This window comes from Struthio camelus, chromosome W (genome assembly GCF_040807025.1).
Source record: "Struthio camelus isolate bStrCam1 chromosome W, bStrCam1.hap1, whole genome shotgun sequence".
In the NCBI taxonomy this organism is placed as follows: Eukaryota; Metazoa; Chordata; class Aves; order Struthioniformes; family Struthionidae; genus Struthio; species Struthio camelus.
Window position 1 is genome coordinate 65,382,308 of NC_090981.1, and position 21,675 is coordinate 65,403,982.

Here is a 21,675-nt window from a genome sequence, read left to right on the forward strand (position 1 = left end):
AGTGCCCAGCCTGTCACTGCCTCCCCGTGCCCGTCGGGGGCTCCTTTCGCCTCCGGCTACCTCGTAGGTGCGGACCCTGGGAGCCGCCGCCGCTCCTCTGAGGGCCTCGGCGGCTGTTGGGGGCGCGAGCGGCCGTTGGCGGCGCGAGGGACCGCTGGGGGACCCCGGCGGCCGTTGGGGGCGCGAGCGGCCGTTGGGGGACCCCGGCGACCGTTGGGGGCGCGAGCGGCCGTTGGGGACCCCGGCGACCGTTAGGAGCGCGAGCGGCCGTTGGGGACACCGGTGGTCGTTGGGAGCGCGAGCGGCCGTTGGGGGCGGCTCCGGGGAAGACCAGCCGGGCAGCTCGCCCCGAGAGCAGGCAGCTGCCCCCCGGGGAAGGGTGGCGCCGGGAGCGAGCCGTCGGGGACGACGACGCGGGCACGGACACCCCCCCCCCCCGCCGCCGTGTGGGGCAGCCGCAGCCCCCCGCGCACCATAGACGCTCGGCGAGCTCTAGAGCGCCGGCCGCGCTTGGCGGGGGGGAGAAAGGAGGGGGGAAGGGGGATGCTCTAGCCCGGCAACAGCTGAGCTCGGTGGTTTCGTTCCCGCCTCCCGCAGGCGGGCGGCGGCGGCGGCGGCGGCAGCAGCAGCAGTCGGGAGGGCGGGCGGCGGCGGCAGGTGCGATCCGGCGCCATCCGCCACCATGGTGAGTGCCCCCTCGAGGAGGCGGCCCGATGCCGCTCGGCCCGCGGCCCACAGCGCTGTTTCCGAGGCAGCCTTGCTCTTCCCGCACGTTAAAAGAGGGCAGCTGCCTGGGGCGGGGAGCAGCCATCTTCCTTGCCGCGTCCCTTATGGCGCTGCCTCAGGCGCGGGGGGCCGGAGCAGCCGAGCCGGCCCTTGGCTCCCCGCTGGATCCCGAAGCAGCTCCCGAGGAGCAGCTTCTTTCCCCTCAGCCCTGACACCCCTGGGGCTGGCCGGGAGCGGGGAGGTGGTGCCCGCCCTCGCCGGCGCTGACAGGAGCCCGGGGAGGCGGTGGCGTCCGCCCGCGCGTGTGCCCGGCACCGGCCTTTTGGCCCCTCTGACTTGATTTGTCTGCGTTTCCCCCCGCGCTGGTGTTCGTGAAGGAGTCAGGGCGCGGGGGTGCTGCTGCCGCCTCTCTCTTCGGCGGGTGCGGGGGCTGCCTCGGCAGAGGAGCGGCTCAGAGCGGCTCCGTGCGCTTTCTCCACCGAGGAGATGTGGAGGGAGCCCAAACGTAAGCTTGGGGAGTAAACGCTGCTCAGCGATATTTGCAAAGCTAGGAGGTAAAAGCGTTGCTTCCGCTGAGACTGGGAAAAGGCTGTGCCTGTGTGCCAGTACGCATCCTGTATGGTGCCGTGTTATGCTCATCTTGAGGAAGAACGGTCTGGTACGAGTGAGATTAGCCGCATTTGCGGCATATTCTAGTTACCTACGTGAGCTTCAATACGTGGCTTCGTTTTTCACTGTTTTAGAATATGTATTTCTGAATTGAAGCTATTTAGTGGGTCATTACGATGAGAATTTGAACCCTTCTAAGAGAAAAGAATGCTCTGCAGAAGTGGAAGACAGTCTATTCCCGGGGGTGTTACTAACAGCCAGTGATAAGCAGTGCTGCAACGTGGGCTACGCAAATGATGTCACGCAGTAGTCAAAAGGAGCGAAGCCGCTGCCTGCCTTGTAGTGGCCGTAAAACTTGGGAGTCTTGGCAAAAGGGATATTCTATTTTTAATAAAATATCCGTGTTTCTCACTTCTATACATACTGCTTTCATCATCTTAGTCTTTTACTTGCTGTTGACATATATTCACGGAAGACCTTAACTGCTCGCAGCAAGCATTTTGTGGCAAAATACTTTGATCCAGTTGCCCTCTAGGACAGCACATCAGAAACTCTGTAACAGCTCTTTAATGGAAAACAGCTTTAAAATTAAATTGACTATTAATTTTTAATCTGTCTCTGTTTTTATGACAGAGATTTTTGTGATGGCAGTGCCTGTCTGTTGTGACGTTTGGATAAATCAAGTGATAAATAAAATGTTTAGAAGTGGGTAGCGCTTACTTATTAAAACATGTTCCAGGAGTTCTTGCCAGAAGGCCAGGCAAGACATTAATATTAATACTGGAATTGAGCTCTTTAGCTCATTAATAAAATAGAGTATATTAGAAGACAAGACAACAGAAACTTAAGGATGCCTTGCCCAGTTCTATTAACAGGAACAGCTACTAAACAGTGATTTAACAAAGTGAATTGAAAGCAAATCAGCAGTGTTAAGCTTTTAAAAATATAGTTTATGCCAAGGGCTGAAAGGGACAATAATAAAGGAGTGCTATTTACCTGAACTTGTCAATCAGTATTAACTTCATATAAATGATCAATGTTGATACTGACTAAGTTGGGGGAATATCATTGAAGTCTTTTCCTCTCTCTTGTTTGGAAGCTAATGTTACAACAGTAGTTCAAAAGGCTAACTGGATCAAAGGATCTTGCTATAAAATGCTTGCTGCAGAATAGTTAAGGTTTTCTGTGTATCCACGTATGACAGCGAGCAAAAAATTGTCCTGAAGTTCATTCTAGACAGAAACAGGACTGTATTTATCTGGGACATGAAGAGTAAAGAACTGAAGGACGGTAGCTAATCCTGGTAAGACTGAGTGATAGAGCCATCATCATAATAGTAAATAAGTCTCTTGAAAAATACTTAAAAATGTTTCTGATGAGACTCTTCTCCCTTAATAAAGACATATGTAGTATTCTTAGAGTTTCTGCGGTATCATACTGATTTAGACAATAGTGACATCCTGACTCTTTATTAGCTTTTGTTTTAGTGACTATGGTCTGTAAATACCTTCAACTTCAAAACAATAGTTGCTGATGAATTAATTAGCTAAAGGAAATGATCACATAGACTCTTGAAGAAATTTCTTGTGTTCTAATGCTAGTTAATGACCTAGTAGAAAATTGAAATATAACTGCTGATCAAGTTTGCAGGTTTTGGTTCAGGTAAATTCTTTATCAGTGTTAATAATAATTAACTTCTGCAAACCTAATCACTTGGTAAATTAAATGGTCATTCAAATCAGTTTGATAACCAAATGCAAAGAATACAGAATTTGGGTCATTTTAATGGAGAAGTGATTGTTTTCCAGCAAGCACTGGCATTGAGAAAACTTTAAAATATTTTGTTTAGACTATATATATATATAATATATACACTCTGTATTGCGTTATGTATGTATTCTGAGTAGAGAGCAGTGAGGCTTACGATACCTTTTGGTTTCTCTAGAAGTTTTCTTACACCTTGGCCTGGTAGCTAAGGACCTCATCTGCTTCATGGGCTCTACTCTGTTGCACTACACAAAGTAGTGTCATTGATAACAACAGTCTTACTCCTGAAGCTTTAAATAAGATTTTAGTATCCTGAGCCTGGGCCCCTGAATGCCGTGACGATAAGGATCAAAACTGGGAGCTTGTTCCTTGAATGTGTTCAAGCCACCAGGAAGGAAAGGTCTGGCGCCTGCAGGATCCAGATAAGGAGCTGTTTTGCAGAATTCTGCACTAATTATAGCTTCCTACTTGCTGAAGGCTTCGCGCCCAGGTGTATTGTCTGGCGAAAAGTACTAATATAATAATAACTAAGGTTGGACCTTCAGTTTCTGGGAAGGAAGGCAGTCTTGTAGTTGAGCATAAGGATCAAAAGCTTGAAATAAAAGTTTGTTCACGTTTCTGGCATTGTCTTGCCATGGGACATGTCAGCAGAAGCTTTGAGTTCACCTGACTTTTGACCTATTGAGGTTTGCCTATTTACTTCCTTGGCTGGGGTGATGTTGCACTTTTTTGGTATAACATTGTAGAGTTGTAGGCCCCATATCCTTTTAATCCCTTAATATTGGTCGTAGATTCCCCTCGTCTTCCCCTTCCCCTGCCCCAGTACTATCTAGCCCAGCTCTTTTCTCACCGTGCTTTATGGTTCCGCTTTCCTTCACCATAAATTAAAGCTTCTTTTCCACCTGAAACCCACATTGCCCCAGCTGCGCCATGAAGTGATAGTAATATATAAATGATTTCTCAAAAAGACCCACTAAGAAATGCAAACCTATGAAACTAATGTTTCACATCCATATCTTGTATAACGGTCACTCAATTTGTCTGCTTTCCTTCCACTTTTGCTTCAAGAGAACATAAAGATCCTAGCTGGACAGTAAGGCCTTATTGTTTTTAGGCACAAATCAAGGATTTTATAACTCAAAATACCCCCCCCCACACACACACCCCAATTTAGATTACAAGAATAGATTCAGCAGTCTGTAAGAGAACATTCAGTCCTTTAGGAGGAAAATGTGCATGAAGTTTACATTTAGAATTAATCTAAGTAGGCATGTGTAGGAGACCTGTACGCTTAAAGAATAAGGAAGAAATAAACTGTTATTGTCCTCTCTGCTCCTTGCCCCAAAAGAAGACCACAGTGTTGCCTCTGTATATAAATACACTGGAAACTCTGAAGACAAAGGAAAAATAGAGAATCACAGAATTATACTTAATTCTTGATAAGTACCGATGGGTTTTTTTTAGCACAGCACAATTTAAAAATGGAAAAAACATTGTTGAAAGAAAAAACAAAAATAGTGCTGCTGTTCTCTTTAAAAGGAAAGAAGAAAGAGGTCTCAGAAAAAGTTTGTAAATTTTGAAGTGCGTGAGACTGAATACCAGGACAGCCTGGCACAGTCTGGAAAAGAATTAAATATAATTGGTGTTTATTAAATAATCCAATTTATCTTATCTGTTGGAAGAGTAATCCAACAGAACGAATTCTAAAATGAAGTGCCTCTATTTGAGGTGACTCACTAAAAAAACCTTGAGCATACTCTAAACATGTTCTTGTTTGCACTAAGTGTTCTTTAACAGAAAACAAAGAGGAGCTGGTTTTTGGTTGTTTTTCCCATTGGAGACTTTGGAGTAGGAAGGGACTCTAAACATATGTTAAAATGGAGAAATAATAGATTTGGGTGGAAAGGCCAGGCTGCTGTTTGGTTTGGGTAATCTTTATCCAAAATTTTCCTTGTGGTGCATCTTTCTTCACTTGAACAACCAGCACGAACTACGGATGTGGTATAATTATGTGATTTTGGGGTATGTTTGTTTAATATTCCCTATCATTTTCTTCTCCCTGTTCTGCTATTTCCTGTGTCCTTACGAGCACTTCATGCATTAAAAAGATTTGCAAGAATAATCCTGTTATCTGTATTCCTGTGACCTACAGGTGACTCTCACTGCAGAATGAGAGACCGGCATAGATTAATAAGATCTCATCTTCCTCTGTTAAGTTGTCGCATGTTTAATACATATTTATCAGGGTTTCTTAAGGTCAGGACTTTTTTCTGCAAATTGGTTGGAGGAAATTGTCTGCTCTTGGAAAGAGATGGAATAACTTAGGGAAATCAGAAGAAGACTTTCTAGGATGTCTTTTAAGGGAGGGTCTCTGAAAATTTTGCACTTCACTCATTAAATCCTTTCTAAAGAGTTTTTTGACTGAGGTGGACCGCCAGCGTCTACAGCTAATATATTGGCTGAAAAACAGAAGACCCAGGCTCTTCTTAAAGCTAGGAACAATGGTGTTAAACGGTGTCAAAACTAAAGCTAGAATATTTCTTCTTTTTTGAAGTACTTGAAAAGCCTTGGAAGATGGGGGTATGGGAGGAAAATTTGACAAAGTGAGGGACAGTGGTGGGGAGGAGGGGAGCAGGACATGTGTAGAAGCTATTATGAGAGCTGCAGTTTGCAGCTGTATGTGCTAGCCCTCCTGTAACATTTGGTTGAGGTTAGCTGTTCTGCCTCCACAGGTGCATTTTTCATTCTTCTGGTTGTTACCATTTTGTGATACTGAATCTAAGCTGTATTTTAAGTTATGCCTTCGCTCGTCACACTTACAACAACATGGCAAAAATGTGAACAAGTGTGTGTAATGCTAAGCTTAAAATTATGAACAACTTCATTTCCTCTTTAGATTGTTAATTTAATAACGAATGGTAAGCGTTTAAAACGTCACATCAACTTTTGTATACTTGAAAAGGAAGCATTAGTTTTTTCTTGTCTTATTTTTACCCCCATTCAGGTGAATTTCACGGTAGACCAGATCCGGGCAATCATAGACAAGAAGTCCAATATTAGGAATATGTCTGTGACTGCTCATGTTGATCATGGCAAGTCGACATTGACGGACTCCTTGGTGTGTAAAGCAGGCATTATTGCTTCAGCCAGAGCAGGAGAAACACGATTCACAGACACACGGAAAGATGAACAAGAAAGATGCATCACAATCAAGTCTACGTAAGAGCTTTTTGGCTGTGGTGTTTGTTTTTTTTTTTGGAAAAATTGTTTGCTCAAAGCCTTGTATGCTTTCAGTTTCTTTTTTAAACTGACATGTGGATTAAGCTGTGTATTATTGGCCTGAAGTTCACAGTCCACGTCGTCCACCTTCTGAGTGGAATATAGACAATATTGGAGTACAGCTTATAAGTGATTACCAGAGACCATTCTTACCTGCTTCTGGAAGCAGGTAAGATGCTGGATGGAAAAAGATGCTTTCAGAAATGTTCTTAGTAGGGACCTTGATTTTTATTGACTTGCTTGTAGACTTTTCCCCCAAGCAACTGCAGTGGGTTCTGTCTTGCTAGTATTACCTCTGTCTGTGATATCTGCAACTGCAAAGTTAACAAGTTGTAAAGTGATTTGGACTGTGAGTCTACAGGTGTCTGACAGCAATATTGTGGTATGATTATCAACACTTGAAGTGTTGATTTTGAATAAGAATAAAAAATAATTAGCATTTTAGATCCCAAGAAGTTTATGAACTGAAATACTGAAGTCTTCCTGTGGTTTTTCCTTTGCCTTTATGTACATCAAGAACATATAGGTGCCTGACCAATGCAAGTTTTAAAATCAGCAAGTTATTCAAAATAATTAAATTATTAAAATGAACTGTCTTCTCTCACAGGGCAATTTCTATGTATTATGAACTCTCAGACAATGACTTGGCCTTTATCAAACAGTGCAGGGATGGTTCGGGTTTTCTTATTAACTTAATTGATTCCCCTGGACACGTTGATTTCTCCTCTGAAGTTACAGCAGCTCTTCGCGTCACCGATGGTGCCCTTGTTGTGGTTGACTGCGTCTCAGGTAAACATGCTCTTCTAATTAGAAAGACCGCAAAGTATATTTTTTCCTTCTTCTTAAGGAAAAAAAAAAAATCACAGGTGGTGCATGAAGCTTCTTTCTTTGAAGCTTTAACTTCTTATAGAATTAATTTTAATTTGTAATTTTATCCCCTGGCCTTTCCTCTTACCAGTATCTTAGAGGCTGAAATCCATTTTGTATGGGGCTTGTGGACTGAATGCAGAGTAACTGCATTCAAAATGGACAAAATGCATCCTTCAGCAAAATGCTAGGGCATGGAGCTGCCTCTTGTTCTCCTTCCGTTAAAAAATGGAGCAATACCTGCAACCGAGTAATGCAAGTTGCAGGGAGCCCTGAGACTACCAGTGAGTTCCGAGTTAGAATTTTATAGTCATATTTGCATAAAGTAGGTTAGAGATCTTTCCCCTATATCTAATACATATTTTAATTGAACTTTATTTTTTAAGGGGTTTGTGTACAGACAGAGACTGTTTTGCGGCAGGCAATTGCAGAACGTATCAAACCAGTGCTGATGATGAACCAAATGGATCGTGCTTTGTTGGAATTACAGCTGGAGCCTGAAGAACTTTACCAGACGTTTCAACGTATTGTGGAAAATGTCAATGTCATCATTTCCACCTATGGAGAGGGTGAAACTGGACCAATGGGTAATATTATGGTAAAGAAAACTTTAAAACTTTGCTTGGATTGAAATCCTATCTATATTAGATATTTCCAGCTTTAATACGGAAAAAAAACCCGCTTAAATTTATTGCACTTCAGACTCTCTGGCCAACATACGAGGGAGCCATTCTTCAGTGGCTATCTGCCTCTCCCCCGCTGTTTCATTCTTTTTGAGATGTTAGTTTTGAACAACAGACTGGTGAGAGAAAGCAATTGGAACAGAGGAAGGAATTGGCAAGACAAACCATCCTCTCATGATACTTTTTCAGTAACAAACGCATAACTGCAAGCCAGTCGCTCAAATGTCATTCAGACAGCAAATATCAGCCGTTTGCCTGGGGGAAGTTGCTGAGGCGAAGCTATGGCTTGAAATTTAAGGCCAAGGACGAGGAACCAGAAGATTAGCTTTGTTTTCCTGACTTTTCTGCTCAGGTCACTTACATGCCAAGAAACATGAGCTTTCTGCTTTTCAGCTTACTACCTAGGCAGCCATGAATTCAGCCTCACAGAATTCCTAAGTAGACTCTTTTTTTTTTTGGTTTCTTAGGCAGGTGTCTATTTAGCAGTTTACTATTAATTGCTGACTAATAAGAAATTTCATTAGCTATTTTCTGATCTGAAGATGTAGATGATTTTTACTCTGCCAGTACCTACATCTCAATATACTGGATGTCTCTGAAAGGTTTAAAACTAGAATCAGGAATAGTATTTCTTATATAGCAGTTGAGAATCATAAGATAAAAAACACAGTCAACTGAATCTTCTCTGACGGTCCAGCTGTTAGAATAAGGGACCATCAGAATAAATCTGCTTCGGATGTTTCGTTTCCCCACCAAATAGCTGCGCAGCAGACCTTCTCACCATGACCAGAGTTTTCAAACATGCTTCCCGTTGTTTAATTCCAACCCTACTGAACATACTGCAGTATAATCTAGTTAGTGGAACAGAGGACTCTTGTCTGGGTTTGTATTCTAATTGTTATACTACGCTCATCTCAGCCATTCTTAAGTCATACCAGTTTTATCTGCGTGGCTGAAGTGAGCCACTCGTATTTTAATTTCCAGAGAAAGTTCACTAACAGTTTGGGTAATATTTTTTACAAAGCCGTTATCTTCCAAATCCTACATAGGACTTTACGAACATATCTGTGAAATCTTTTGTTTTAGCCTTTGTTATAAATATTTCCACAGTGTGGGACAAAGTAAGAGTCTTGCTTCAGAGTAAGATTTAACAGGGTCATCTTAGGGGAAATACTTCTCTGCGTTCTGTCTTTTATGTTCCAGAAAATATTTGGCGTCTTCACTCATGCTACCTGCCTTTGAAAACAGTCGAAACGTTTTTCAACTCAGTATTTTGTGAAATACGTTCACTTTTTTCCCCCCTTTTAAAGATTGATCCAGTTATTGGTACTGCTGGGTTTGGCTCTGGTCTGCATGGCTGGGCGTTTACTCTGAAGCAGTTTGCTGAGATGTATGTGGCCAAATTTGCTGCTAAAGGTGAAAAAGCACAACTCCCTCCAGTTGAGCGTTCAAAGAAAGTGGAAGATATAATGAGAAAACTCTGGGGTGATAAGTAAGTGACGCAGTATGCATGGAATGAATGTAGATATATGCTTGGATAGCACAGTGATGCTCTTTAAGAATATCACGGCAATGCATATTGGTGCATGTCGAGTTTGTGCTTCTGTAAAACTAAGCTTTCATGGGCAGCTTAGCAAGCTAGTCAGAGACGTAATTAGCGACAAGAGTTGGTAGCTCTTGCAACAGCGTATTAATATATCCCCAAAAGACAACTGTTTGTAGTACAGTTATGCTGTACATGCATTTTTGATCATTTCTGATAACCCACTCCATAAAAACAGAAGATTCATTCTCAAAACTTCAGACTGGAAATCTTATATTGAACTGTGTAGGTAAAATGAATATGCAGCAAGAGAGATTACAGACCAAGTCCAAAGCCTTTTGTTACTAATGAGTATTTCAATGAATTTAATGAGCGTCAAGCTGTATCTCACAAAAGATGGAATTAATTTCAAATTAGATCTGTATACAACTTGCTGTTAACTGAATGCCTAATGACTGTGTGAAAGCTTAAAGAATATCAGCCTGTCTTCTGATGTCTTCTAATAAATTAACCTACCTTGTCTTATTTACCTCTTAGGATACTCCAAGATTTCTCTTGAATGGTATTGAAATGATTTTAGCAAGACTTTAAAAGACGGTTGCAGGTAACAGGATGGAGTAAAAGAATTCGTGGAAGCTGGTTTGCTCACAGTGCCCAGTCCCCTGTAAAAGCCTAAAAAGGCAAACTGAAGTCAGCGTATTGAATTTTAGTAAACAAACAAACAAAAACCAACAAAAAATCCCCCCCCAAAACACTCAAGCCCCACCCTTTGCCCCACCAGGCATCTAACAGTTGGTGCTATGTTCAAATAAGGATTAGCCACTCCTCTACTGTTTTAATAACTGCTCAGAAATTTGCTGGAAAAGTGGGAACTCCTGCTGTTCAAACTGAATGAGTAAAAATAGACATCATCTTTAGATATTTTGATCCAGCAACTGGAAAATTCAGCAAATCAGCCGCTAGCCCCGATGGAAAGAAGTTGCCACGGACATTTTGCCAGCTAATTCTGGATCCTATCTTTAAGGTAAAGCGATGTTTTGTCTTGATTTTAGTTGCAGGGCTGTAAGAAGAGATTTCTTTAGTGTAGCGGGCTAACTCCTGGGAAAGCCCAAGAGTTTCCCTCTTTCTGATAAAGTAGGTCCGTGTTTTCTGTAGAGGCTAGAAAAATTGTGAGGTAAAAGAAGCATGCAGAAGGTGGGAGGGAGATAGAAGATAGTAAATCGGAATGGTATATTTTAACACTAAAATTACATCTTCTGCATATTGTCCAAGACGGGTCCCTCTCTTTTGTGTGAACCTCTTCTGGTAGCAGTTTAGAGTTTGCTTTGGAATTGGAAACATTTGGTATTATTTATTAGTCTTGAGTTGTATGAGCCTCGTGAGTACAGTTTCTGAAACAAAAGCCCGGAACAGAGAAGGCCAGAAGGTTTTCAAACACACAGACTGTTTAAGATACATATTAAGTAAAACTTATGTGTTGTGTTATGTATTCCAGTCACTATAAACTTGTTGCAGATCTTTGATGCCATTATGAATCTTAAGAAGGAAGAAGCAACCAAACTAATAGAGAAACTTGATATCAAGCTAGATGTTGAAGATCGAGATAAAGAGGGAAAACCCCTTCTTAAGGTAAAATGGCCTTTCTACTTTGTTAGAACTGCCAGCGTGGTAGCATTTCTTACCCTTGAACTGTGTAGTGAGAACAATCTTCTAGGTCCTTCTAAAATCCAGGAAAACTATTTTAATAGTCCTTTTATAATCTAATCAGTGGTTAACTTGTGCATCTGGAATGTCATGATTTGAAATAAAGTACTCTGTGTAATGTATTGTACTGCATTTCCTAGAGAGAGAACAGGATTTAAGCATGTTGCTGCATATGAAAGACATTCCTTTTTTGATTTGAGAAGAAGATTTAATTCTGTACATCAGAAGAAAACAACCGAATACCCTCTTCCCTTCCCTCTTCTGAAGGTGTAAATGCAGTGCTAATAGAAAGTGTGCATGTGGCCGCACATGTATGCTGTGGCTACATACTTGGAAATACAGCTGCGTGGTGGGCTCTCACACGTTCTTATATTTTCAACAACACTGCTGAATTCTGTTAAACTTTTTGAAGAATAGTGTCTGGAAGTACACGGTCGCTTTCTATGCAGTGTTAAAAGCAGAGACTTCAAGAAACTCCGCCCAGTTCCTGTGCTAACCCATGTACTCTTTAGGTATGTTAAACGCCACATAAAGGGAGCCGGGGTGAACATGTGGAAAGCTCTTGAATTAATAAGTGGAGAAGGGGAATCTGGTTGCATCACTGTGGCAAATGGTCAGAGATTTAATAAAACATTTGTTTTTACTTTTATCTCCATATATAGATAAAATATGATTATTTATGGAGCTGCTTCTTTCCGCTAATGTAATCTGTTGTCAGCGAAGAACAAGGGCACTTGTTGGTTTTTTTCAGGAGCTTAGTATAATCCGCAAAACCTAACCTTTCTGTTGAAATGTAGGTCACTAGCTCAAGGAAAAGAGAATATGAAGGATGCTGCCCTTCAGTAATTCAAGTACACAGATGTTAATCTTGCTTGTTCTGCAGACGTATTCTGCTCAAGATTTAACAAGATTTAAGTAATTGCAGGGAAGTTGTAAACATTCACAGGATGTACTGTTGCACACTTTAGTATAGCCTTTTACATGCTATCCAGAAGGCACATTTTTGGGTTGGTTATTATGTTTTTTGAAACATGTTTCAGTTACAGTGTTTGAGTCCCTAGGCCGTAATGCGCCGTTGGCTGCCTGCTGGAGATGCCTTGCTTCAGATGATCACCATTCACCTTCCTTCCCCTGTAACAGCACAGAAATACCGTTGTGAACTTCTTTATGAGGGGCCACCTGATGATGAAGCTGCTATGGGTAAAAAAATGTTTCTTTCTAGCTTACTAGGGGCTGTTGAAAACACAGTATCGCTGCTGCACAAATGACTGAAATGGATCAACTTACAAATGGCCTAAAATGGATTTGGATTAGGTTTTTATGTACAGTGATAATTGCTAGTTTGGGACAGTATTGAAAGGGTATTACCATATATAAGAAAGCAAAGTAAAACCCTCGGGGTACTACAAGGGTCCTCATGTACTGGATGTTGACGTGTGTGAAACCACGTTGTATTTGCTTTAGATTTCAGAGAACGTGCGGATGAGATGAGCAGGAAGATGGCATGTAGCGGCCTTGGATATACTGTAAAAGAGGGGTGGGAACGGCAAGTTCATTATCTCATTCTCTCTGAAGCTTTGGTTATGATCTCCCAGTGAATCCTGTGGTTTCCCCTCAGTTACAGTCAGAATCATCACGAGGTATTTTGCTTTCAGGCCGGTCTGACATGTCCCATAGTAGCTTACTTGTTATTACTGTTCTCTGATTTGTTCTCTACCTAAATTTGCTAAGGGAGTTCTTGAAGCTACTTGAACTAAAACATGGTTTTAAAAAAAAAAAAATCTCCCAGCTATATGCGGTGTGGCTGAGATCATAACTAGGTAATGAGCAAATAGCCGAATCTAAATCTGATAAAGGGCCATTGGTTTCACATTGATAGGAAGGGTGATGCGTTTTGAAGTACTCGTCTGTAATATGGTCCTCAACTTGAGTGCTTCCTACAGGATCTGCTTTTCTGGGTTCCCTGTAGATTTGTCGCTTCCCTTAGAAATCCGCAGATGCTAAAATAAATAAATCATAATAAATAAATAAATAAATAAATAAATCGGGTTAGAAGTCTTGCTTTTGGCCTTACCATCAATGTGGTTACTTAACACGAAGAGTTCTAGTGCTCGTTTGTCTTCTGGATTCTGATGGATTACAAGACATCTTTAAATCCTCCTATTCTGGAATTTTCCTGGGACTAGGCCGCATTAGTAGAGACTTATTAAAATAGTGGAACCTGCTACCAGAAGAGTGAAACGTGCAGCAAGAAAATAAGTGTTAACGAAGGTCTCAGTATGAGAAGAAACAACAGTGCTAATGATTCATTACCTTAAAGAACTTTAAGATAGCCGTAGTTATAATTCCTGTAATTCCACACTTTTGTCCCTTCCTAAATGAAAAATAAGGTTCACTGAGTTTTGGAAGTCATATGTATATAGTTCTAACTTTTGAAGTCTCACCGAAAATGTGTATGATACAGATATGTGTTTTACTGCAGGTGTAAAAAACTGTGATCCCAAGGGCCCTCTGATGATGTATATTTCCAAAATGGTCCCCACGTCTGATAAGGGGCGTTTCTATGCCTTTGGGCGAGTCTTCTCTGGCATTGTTTCTACTGGACAGAAAGTACGAATCATGGGACCAAACTACACACCTGGCAAGAAGGAAGATCTTTACCTAAAACCTATTCAAAGGTAGATGAAAACAGTATATTTCGTTTGGAGAGGAATGCATGCAAAAAAACAATTGCTTGCTTTTAGTTTTTGAGATCCTAATGAAGGAATATCTTAAGAGACTTTTTTTTTCTGTTTAACAAAGTCGATAATCCAGAGGGAATATAGGCAAGTAATAGGCAATTTTCCTTTTTATGAAAAGACATGGCTTTTTGGAAATACTGAGGCTAAAACAAATATTCAAGGATTGTTGCTCATCCTCTGTCTTTATAGAACCATTTTGATGATGGGTCGTTATGTTGAGCCCATTGAGGATGTACCTTGTGGCAACATTGTTGGTCTAGCTGGTGTTGACCAGTTTTTGGTGAAGACGGGTACCATTACCACCTTTGAACATGCCCACAACATGAGAGTGATGAAATTTAGTGTTAGTCCAGTTGTACGTGTTGCTGTTGAAGCAAAAAACCCTGCTGATCTACCAAAACTAGTTGAAGGTCTAAAGCGTCTGGCCAAGTCTGATCCTATGGTTCAGGTGAGTGCTAGCTATGCTAAGTTTTAGCTTTGGAGCTGTTGGTTTGCAGTGAAATAGTCAAAGGACTCGACTTTGTTCATAGAGAGCTCTTTCTGCAATCTAATAGCATGGCTGCAGACTCAAGACAGTTTTCTGCTATAGTTGTATGAGGTAGGACAAGTTAAATAGGGATAAGTTTAGTCAGAATTTGAATAGGAAGATCCTGAGGAAAAATCTAGGTTCTGCAACAGTTAGATTGGTTTTTGAGCAGTACTCGTCTTTATATTTTTTAAATCCTGAAATACATCAGAAGGACAAGAACTATTCATTGTTTTTTTGGACCTCGGTACTGTGCATTTTTAAAGACTTTGAGTTTTGTGTCAGCTGTAGTGACCCAACTAAAGATAGGAAGTTTCGTTGGCCAACCTGAATTCTCCCTGCAGTTGCAGTGTAGTGAAGTATTTTTCACTTTTCACCATAATTTCCTGCATAATTTTGTTGAGTGATATTTAAATTGACTGCCACGCTGTATTTGAAAGTACACTGTTTTGCTGATGGGTACGGAGATTCATTCTGGATCACTCCTGAACCACCAAGAAACAACATATAGACACTTTGCTAACTTTTCCAGTGCTTGTTGTTGAGCAGTTTTTGGATCTGACGTTTTTCTTATTTAGCCTCTGTGTTTCTGTTAATACTAATAAATTCTTAAAATGTTTACTTTCGACTGTTTCCTGTTCTAGTGTATTATTGAAGAGTCTGGTGAACACATTATTGCTGGAGCTGGAGAGCTGCATCTAGAAAATTGCCTTAAAGATCTGGAAGAAGATCATGCTTGTATTCCTACTAAGGTATAAAAAGCATTTTTGTGGATTGCAATGTACGGAATATGACTAAACATTAACCTTGGAAAATCTCATCTTAATCTGCTGGTGGTGGTTTTTGTAGAGTAATTTCCTTAAAGCAATTAGAAACTTTTAAAAGGAGACCAACCATTTTAGTAGTAATTGGGAGTTCTTTAGTAGTTGCATGAATGGGCTTAGATTTGGGATAGAGATAAGAAAAAATTCTGGTGAACAGGAAAACTAAGGTGAACCATGATGGTAACTGTTGATATGCAACTGAAAATGCTGCTGTTTCTCTTGATGGAGCTGGCGGAGCACGCTTGTACAACCGAGTGAAATTAGCATTAAACACACTGCCTGAGGAGAAGTGGCAGTTTATTATTAGCATTTCATTGGTAAGAGGAAATGATTTATGTGATCAGCTTTGTGCTTTAGCTGAGGAAAATCTTTCTCTTTGATTTACGTGACAGAAATCAGACCCAGTTGTGTCCTATCGTGAGACAGTTGGTGAAGAGTCAAGCCAGATGTGCTTATCCAAATCTCCTAACAAACACAATAGACTGTACATGAAGGCTCGACCCTTTCCTGATGGTCTGGCGGAGGATGTAGACAAAGGGGAAGTCAGCTCCCGTCAAGAACTGAAACAGCGTGCACGTTATCTGGCAGAGAAATATGAGTGGGATGTATCTGAGGCCCGTAAAGATTTGGTGCTTCGGACCTGATGGCGCAGGTCCAAATATCTTAGTGGACATCACAAAAGGCGTCCAGTATCTAAATGAAATCAAAGACAGTGTTGTTGCTGGCTTCCAGTGGGCTACCAAAGAAGTAAGTATAGTTCTATATGTTTTGCTTGTATCTTGTGTCACTGAAATGTTGTATCTGAGCTCTGTAATAGTTATTCATGTGAAATCTTCAGAAGGTGTCTGTAACCAATAGGAACAGGGCAGAGGGGAGCTGGAGTTTGTCCGCCGCTGAAGAATATACGTCACTCATCCTATGTAATGAGCAGATTGTTGTCTGCAGGCATTTCAGTGTTTGTTCCAAACATGAGTTCAGAAGTGCTAGTATTCTTGGAATGTCCTTCCTGCGTGTATAGACTACCTTGATCTGAACGTAACTGTTCAGTGTCAATACGAATGACTTAAATCAACAGGCCAGATTCCTACTAAGGGAAGGTTCCTGTCTTGGAAACTGAGTAGTACCGCACCACCCTTCTTTGCCTTTCGATCCTGCAGGGTGTCTTGTGTGAGGAGAACGTGAGAGGTGTTCGTTTTGATATCCGTGATGTCACTCTGCATGCTGATGCTATTCACCGTGGTGGTGGGCAAATTATTCCTACTGCTAGGCGGGTTTTGTATGCCTCTACGCTGACAGCACAACCCAGGCTTATGGAGCCCATCTATCTGGTAGAAATCCAGGTATGAAACAGGGTATTATATCTGAGACAAAGATACATGTATAATCATGTTTCTGCATTCTCTTCCAAGAAACAGTGGTAGCTCTATTCTGTGTCCTTCAGATGAGTGTTATAAAGACTTTGAGGATACCTTTTCATTCCAAAATAAGAAAGAAGTTGACGAGAAGCAGCAAAACGTAGGAGGGAAGGTGAATGATGCTGCTCTCTATGAATGGTCAATGCCCTTAAGAAAGCTATGATTCGTTTTTTTTTCTCCTCTCTCTCTGCCACTGTAAATATTCAGGAGAACAAACATTGGGTATCCTAAATACCAAGAAAGAGCAGCAAGGAAGGTTTTTTCTTTTCTTTTAATAAGCTCTTTTTTGAGCTGTTAAACATTAACTTCTGTTGCTTGAGTAATTGGTTTTTCTTGGTGTATGAAACTTTTCCACGAAAGACCCTTGAAAATGTATTCTAAGCTAGAAGTATTTTTATCCCCAAGTACAACTATTCACCTGTCAGTTTGTCTTAACTGTCTTAGCAGTGATTAGAAGATTTAAAACCCAGTTTAAAAATTAATTCCAGCCTACACTGCTGGGTGGTAGGCAGGAAATCTGCCAGCTCAGTTGCTTAAAAATGTCTTAACCATGAGGACTAAGGAAGATGAATGCAAGTAAAGACAAAGTATGGAAATGGAGAATTTTCTCACCTCTATGACTTGTGAGACCTATCATGACAAAGGAGGGGGTTTTGCAAACTTAGTGGTATGTGTAAGTGCATGTGGTTTTGGTTTTTTTAAATAAGAGTTTTATCCAAGCACTTGTCAGTCGTGTTGTGACTTCTAAGATAATGTGCAGTGAGATTCTCCTGTAGTAATTGCATTTATTACAAAGAGCCAGAAAACTCTTTCTTTTGCCAGAAGATAGTTGTAGGCAGTTCACTGAGCATGTACCCTTTTGCCTCTCTTTGTATGTGAACTGCAAACCGGTCTAGTCGGTATATACAGTAATTGGAGGCTGCACAGTTATGAGAGGCGGAGAAGGCAGGCAGGGCTCCTGACAGATATTGTCTTGGAAGTGAGAGGGAAGCCACTTGTTACAGAAGAGAGAAATTGCTCTCAGAAAAATGCAAATATGGGAGAAAAATCAGGAGAGCTGCCTAGAGGGATTGTCTCAGGCTGCATGCATTCTGGCTGTGTTTTAATAACTGGTGATTTGCTACTTGTAACTTGGTAGTTTGGGGTTTTTTTTTTTTTCCCCACAGTCCCCAGAACAAGTGGTTGGTGGGATCTATGGTGTCCTGAACAGGAAACGTGGACATGTTTTTGAAGAATCCCAAGTGGCAGGAACCGCAATGTTTGTGGTCAAGGCATACCTACCTGTAAATGAGTCATTTGGTAAGACAGCTCTCTTTTTTTTTTTTTTAATTACCCACATGCAGTTAAAGAAGGAACTCTGCTGGATGAAATGGACTGAAGAATTCCCATTTCATTAGCTCCAAGTTTCTTCCTGTTGTCTCTTCACATCTTTGGCTCATTTATTTAGAACAAACGGTTGGCTCCTGTGTTTCTGGCAGCCTACTCCATTGGGCTTTCAGGCAAGCAGAGGGTGCCAAAAAGATTGTGTGCAGCATCTTCTGCAAATTAAGAATTTGTAATATTTACCAGATTCTGTTTCCACCATTTAATTAAAAAAGAAAAACTTCCTGTGAAGCAAGCTGAAGGAAAGAAATTTGTCTTCAGTGGCAGCAAGCTAGAAAACTTTGTAGCGATTTCAGTTTTTTAGAAGAACAGAGTGTCAGCCAGAGTGGCTGCATTGCATCTTCTTTCCTGTCTTTAAGAACTGCCTCTAATATAATGTTGCATCTGCCCCTTATTACATTGCCCCAAAACTTCAACTTTTCAGTGCGGTACAAGGCCTTTCTTCTGCTCTTACGGTTGGTTTGCGCATCAGGTGCCCCTCTCTCCCCGTTTGAAAATGCACTTCAAGACTGTTCTGTGACATCAGTAAGAAAGTTTGCCAGTTTCACAGGGCACACTCGGAACTCCTCACATAGTAAAGTGTAAGAAACGTCACGTTTTATTGTGTGTGTGCTGTTTTGCAGAAGTAGATTAGTATGGCAACTGCTAAAATAATCAGTTGTGTAATAAGATATGCTTAACTTTAAATTAAGCATGAAATTAAGCATTAAATTAACTTCAAAAACAACTCGTCAAAATTTGCAATTTGACTAGTTAGCTAAAAGAACAGTTTATACACGTTTGCGTTGCAGGTATTTTTGTTTTTATCCTTCCCCAAGTTTCCAGAGAGCTTAAACCAATCTCATAAAAGGAAGAGATTTCCAAACATGGAAGAACAAAAAGAAATGTAAACGTAAGACTTTGGAGCATGTGGATTACACTGGGCCCTCAGTCTCAACTTGCACAGCATGTTAACGTCCAGATTCTGAAAAACTGCCTCCCTAGTTGTTTGCAAAAGCTATTGTTGAGTCTTCCTAAAACAGTGACCTGAAGAGACAGGGAAACATCAGTGTTCTAAATAAGTAACGGCTAGAGGTTGTTCCACAGTAAAAAAGCCTCAGTTCACAGTGAGCAGCTGTTCATGTGATTGGATACTTGGGAGAAGGGGATGACATCACTAGAAGGACAGGGAAAATGGCAAAGAAAACACCTGTGTGCAGTTAAACGTAGGTGGCTCTACTGTGTCAGACTAAAGATGTAGTTAGCTCAACAGCTTGTTTGTGACAGCAGCTGAAAGTGAGCGCTTGGAAAAGAGGAAGAACGAGGCAAGCTTGTGTAACGCTTCCCCAGCAAATCCTTTAGAACCCCTTTTAAAGGCTTCCTGGGGCAGAGAGAGTTGCTATATAAATTTAGTAACTCTTGGTGGGTTTCTCTTTTTGAACGTCTTCCATCTCCCCTTCAGTCCACAAAAAAGGTCAGCATCCACAGCGTTGGCAAGGAGTTCTACAGATCTGCACTTTGTCGTATGAAGAACTGCCTCCTTCCGTGTCTGTTGAATCTGGCTCCTACTAGCTTCATTTGATGCTTCACTTGCTTACATTGGGAAAGACCATGAGACATTGACCTTTATCCAATGTGTCCCTGTCGCTTCTGATTTTGTATACTGCTATTATATCCGTCTTGCTATGCTGCTGCTCTTTCCACTCTTTGGAGTCCGAGCTTGCTGAGTTGATTCATTGCATGGAAGCCAGTCCAGGGCTTTGGTCATCTGTGTTGCCCTTTTGTGAACCCTTTTCCACTTCAGCAGTATCTGCTTTTGCAATAAAGGGACGAGAGCTACACACAGTATTCGAGGTGTGGGCTTTCACAGAGAATAATGGTATTCTCTTTGGTTCTGTGTTCCTTTCCTAACAGTTCCTAGCATTTGACTTTTGACTGCTTCTGAATGTTGAGCTAATGCTTTTGTACTTCTTATCGCAACCCTAAGATCTCAAACTGAGTGTAGTTGATCAGTTCAAGTCTCATTGCATTATATGGGAAGTGTGCCCTTTCAGCTAAGTTGAATTTTATTTGCCATTTTATTGCCCTTTTACCTGGTCACGCCAAGTCTTTCTGCAGTTCTTCGGAGTTGTCCTCATTTTTACCTACTTGAAATAATCATCTGGAACGTGGAGGTTTCCTAACAGTACCTCACCCAGGCTCCGGAAGAGTGTTCTTAGAGATTTGTCTGTGTAAAAATTCACAATAAAACAAATTTCATTTGCAACTCATCCATTTTTTTTTTTTTCCCTCTTTCCTTCCTTCCCATTAGGTTTCACTGCTGACTTGAGATCCAACACTGGTGGCCAGGCTTTTCCACAGTGTGTCTTTGATCACTGGCAGATTTTGCCTGGAGATCCTTATGATGTAAATTCTCGTCCTTGGCAAGTTGTGGCTGAAATACGTAAGCGCAAAGGCTTGAAGGAGGGTATTCCACCTCTAGATAATTACCTAGATAAGTTGTAACCACATCCTCTGTTTTATGTTGTATGATACAATGACCAGTTTCATCATGATACTGTTTCCTCATAAAACCTGGAAGGAGATGGCAAGTTTTCAATATTACATGGAACACACACATAGTCTAGCATACTGTGATTATACCTACTAAAAAGAGAAAATAAAAATAATAAGTGTTAATTTGACCTACGAGATTCTTTTTGCCTATATCTTGTCTGCGATCACTGATGCCTGTGACAAAAATATCCTTAGAAACCAGTTACCTAGGATTCTAATGGTGTTCTTTCCAGTTTGCCTAATCCACAACTGTCTTCTGACCTAGGAAGCAGCTTCCCCTGTTGTTGCACTTACAGGAGTTCTTGTTGAACTGTCACTTTATTTGTCCTCTCAATGAGAAGATGCTTTTGTTTCCAAACTTGAATCCTCTGTGCTCTTGAAGACCCATAGTGAAAGGTTTGCAATTACAGGTAAGTTCTCCAGCACCTAGGGGCTAGATTTAAAGGCAGACATTGAAAAAACCCTAACTGATTTTGGAAATGCTTGAATTCTGCTGCTAGACAGGTGCAGCACATGCTATGAGTGGTGTCATATCATTGGGCAGCAAAGTTCTGCATAGGTGGCTCAGTTATTTCAGACAATTTTGTCTGATGTGGAAGTATACACAGGTCAGGACTTAAGTCTTCAGATGTATGGGTACAGCCTATTTATGACTAGTATTTTAGCAGCTAATCGTCTTAAGGAAGCTCACTTATCTTTGAGAAACTGCAGACAAAAATGCAGCAAATGAATGGGTGGGGGAAAAAAAGGGGCTATATCTTGCAGCATGGCTTTCTTTGCATGTTGGTTATCCATGCAGGTAGAAGGAATTCCTATTCCTCACCGAAGCTTTCCTTTCCTTCTGCAGTTGGCTTGAAAGTATCTTTGACATAGTACATTCAAAGCACTAACGAGATACTGCTGTAGTGAAAATGAAGAGGTAAGAAGTCTAACCTTTTCTTCAAGATTTTCTCTAGCTAGAAGTTCTTGGATAGACATTCTAGTGCATTTTGGCTGCAGAGCAGAACATTGCTGTCAGGAAAGTAAAGTACTAATTCATCCAGATACAATGGATGGGCTTGTTCTGGGTAGGG

At 41.3% G+C, this 21,675-nt stretch overlaps 1 protein-coding gene across 1 annotated transcript; it reads left to right on the forward strand.

The window, feature by feature from the left end:
* Nucleotides 1-561: 561 nt before the first annotated feature.
* LOC104138501 (elongation factor 2) lies at nt 562-20,730 on the forward strand. The gene is given in 16 exon segments (XM_068924398.1): nt 562-685; nt 6,107-6,321; nt 6,989-7,170; nt 7,635-7,846; nt 9,242-9,423; nt 10,393-10,498; nt 10,990-11,103; nt 12,240-12,378; nt 13,661-13,856; nt 14,109-14,367; nt 15,090-15,197; nt 15,662-15,889; nt 15,891-16,016; nt 16,427-16,609; nt 17,851-17,983; nt 20,358-20,730. Coding segments are annotated over 16 exon segments (2,580 nt in total). The 5' UTR covers nt 562-682; the 3' UTR covers nt 20,552-20,730.
* The last annotated feature ends 945 nt before the right edge of the window (nt 20,731-21,675 follow it).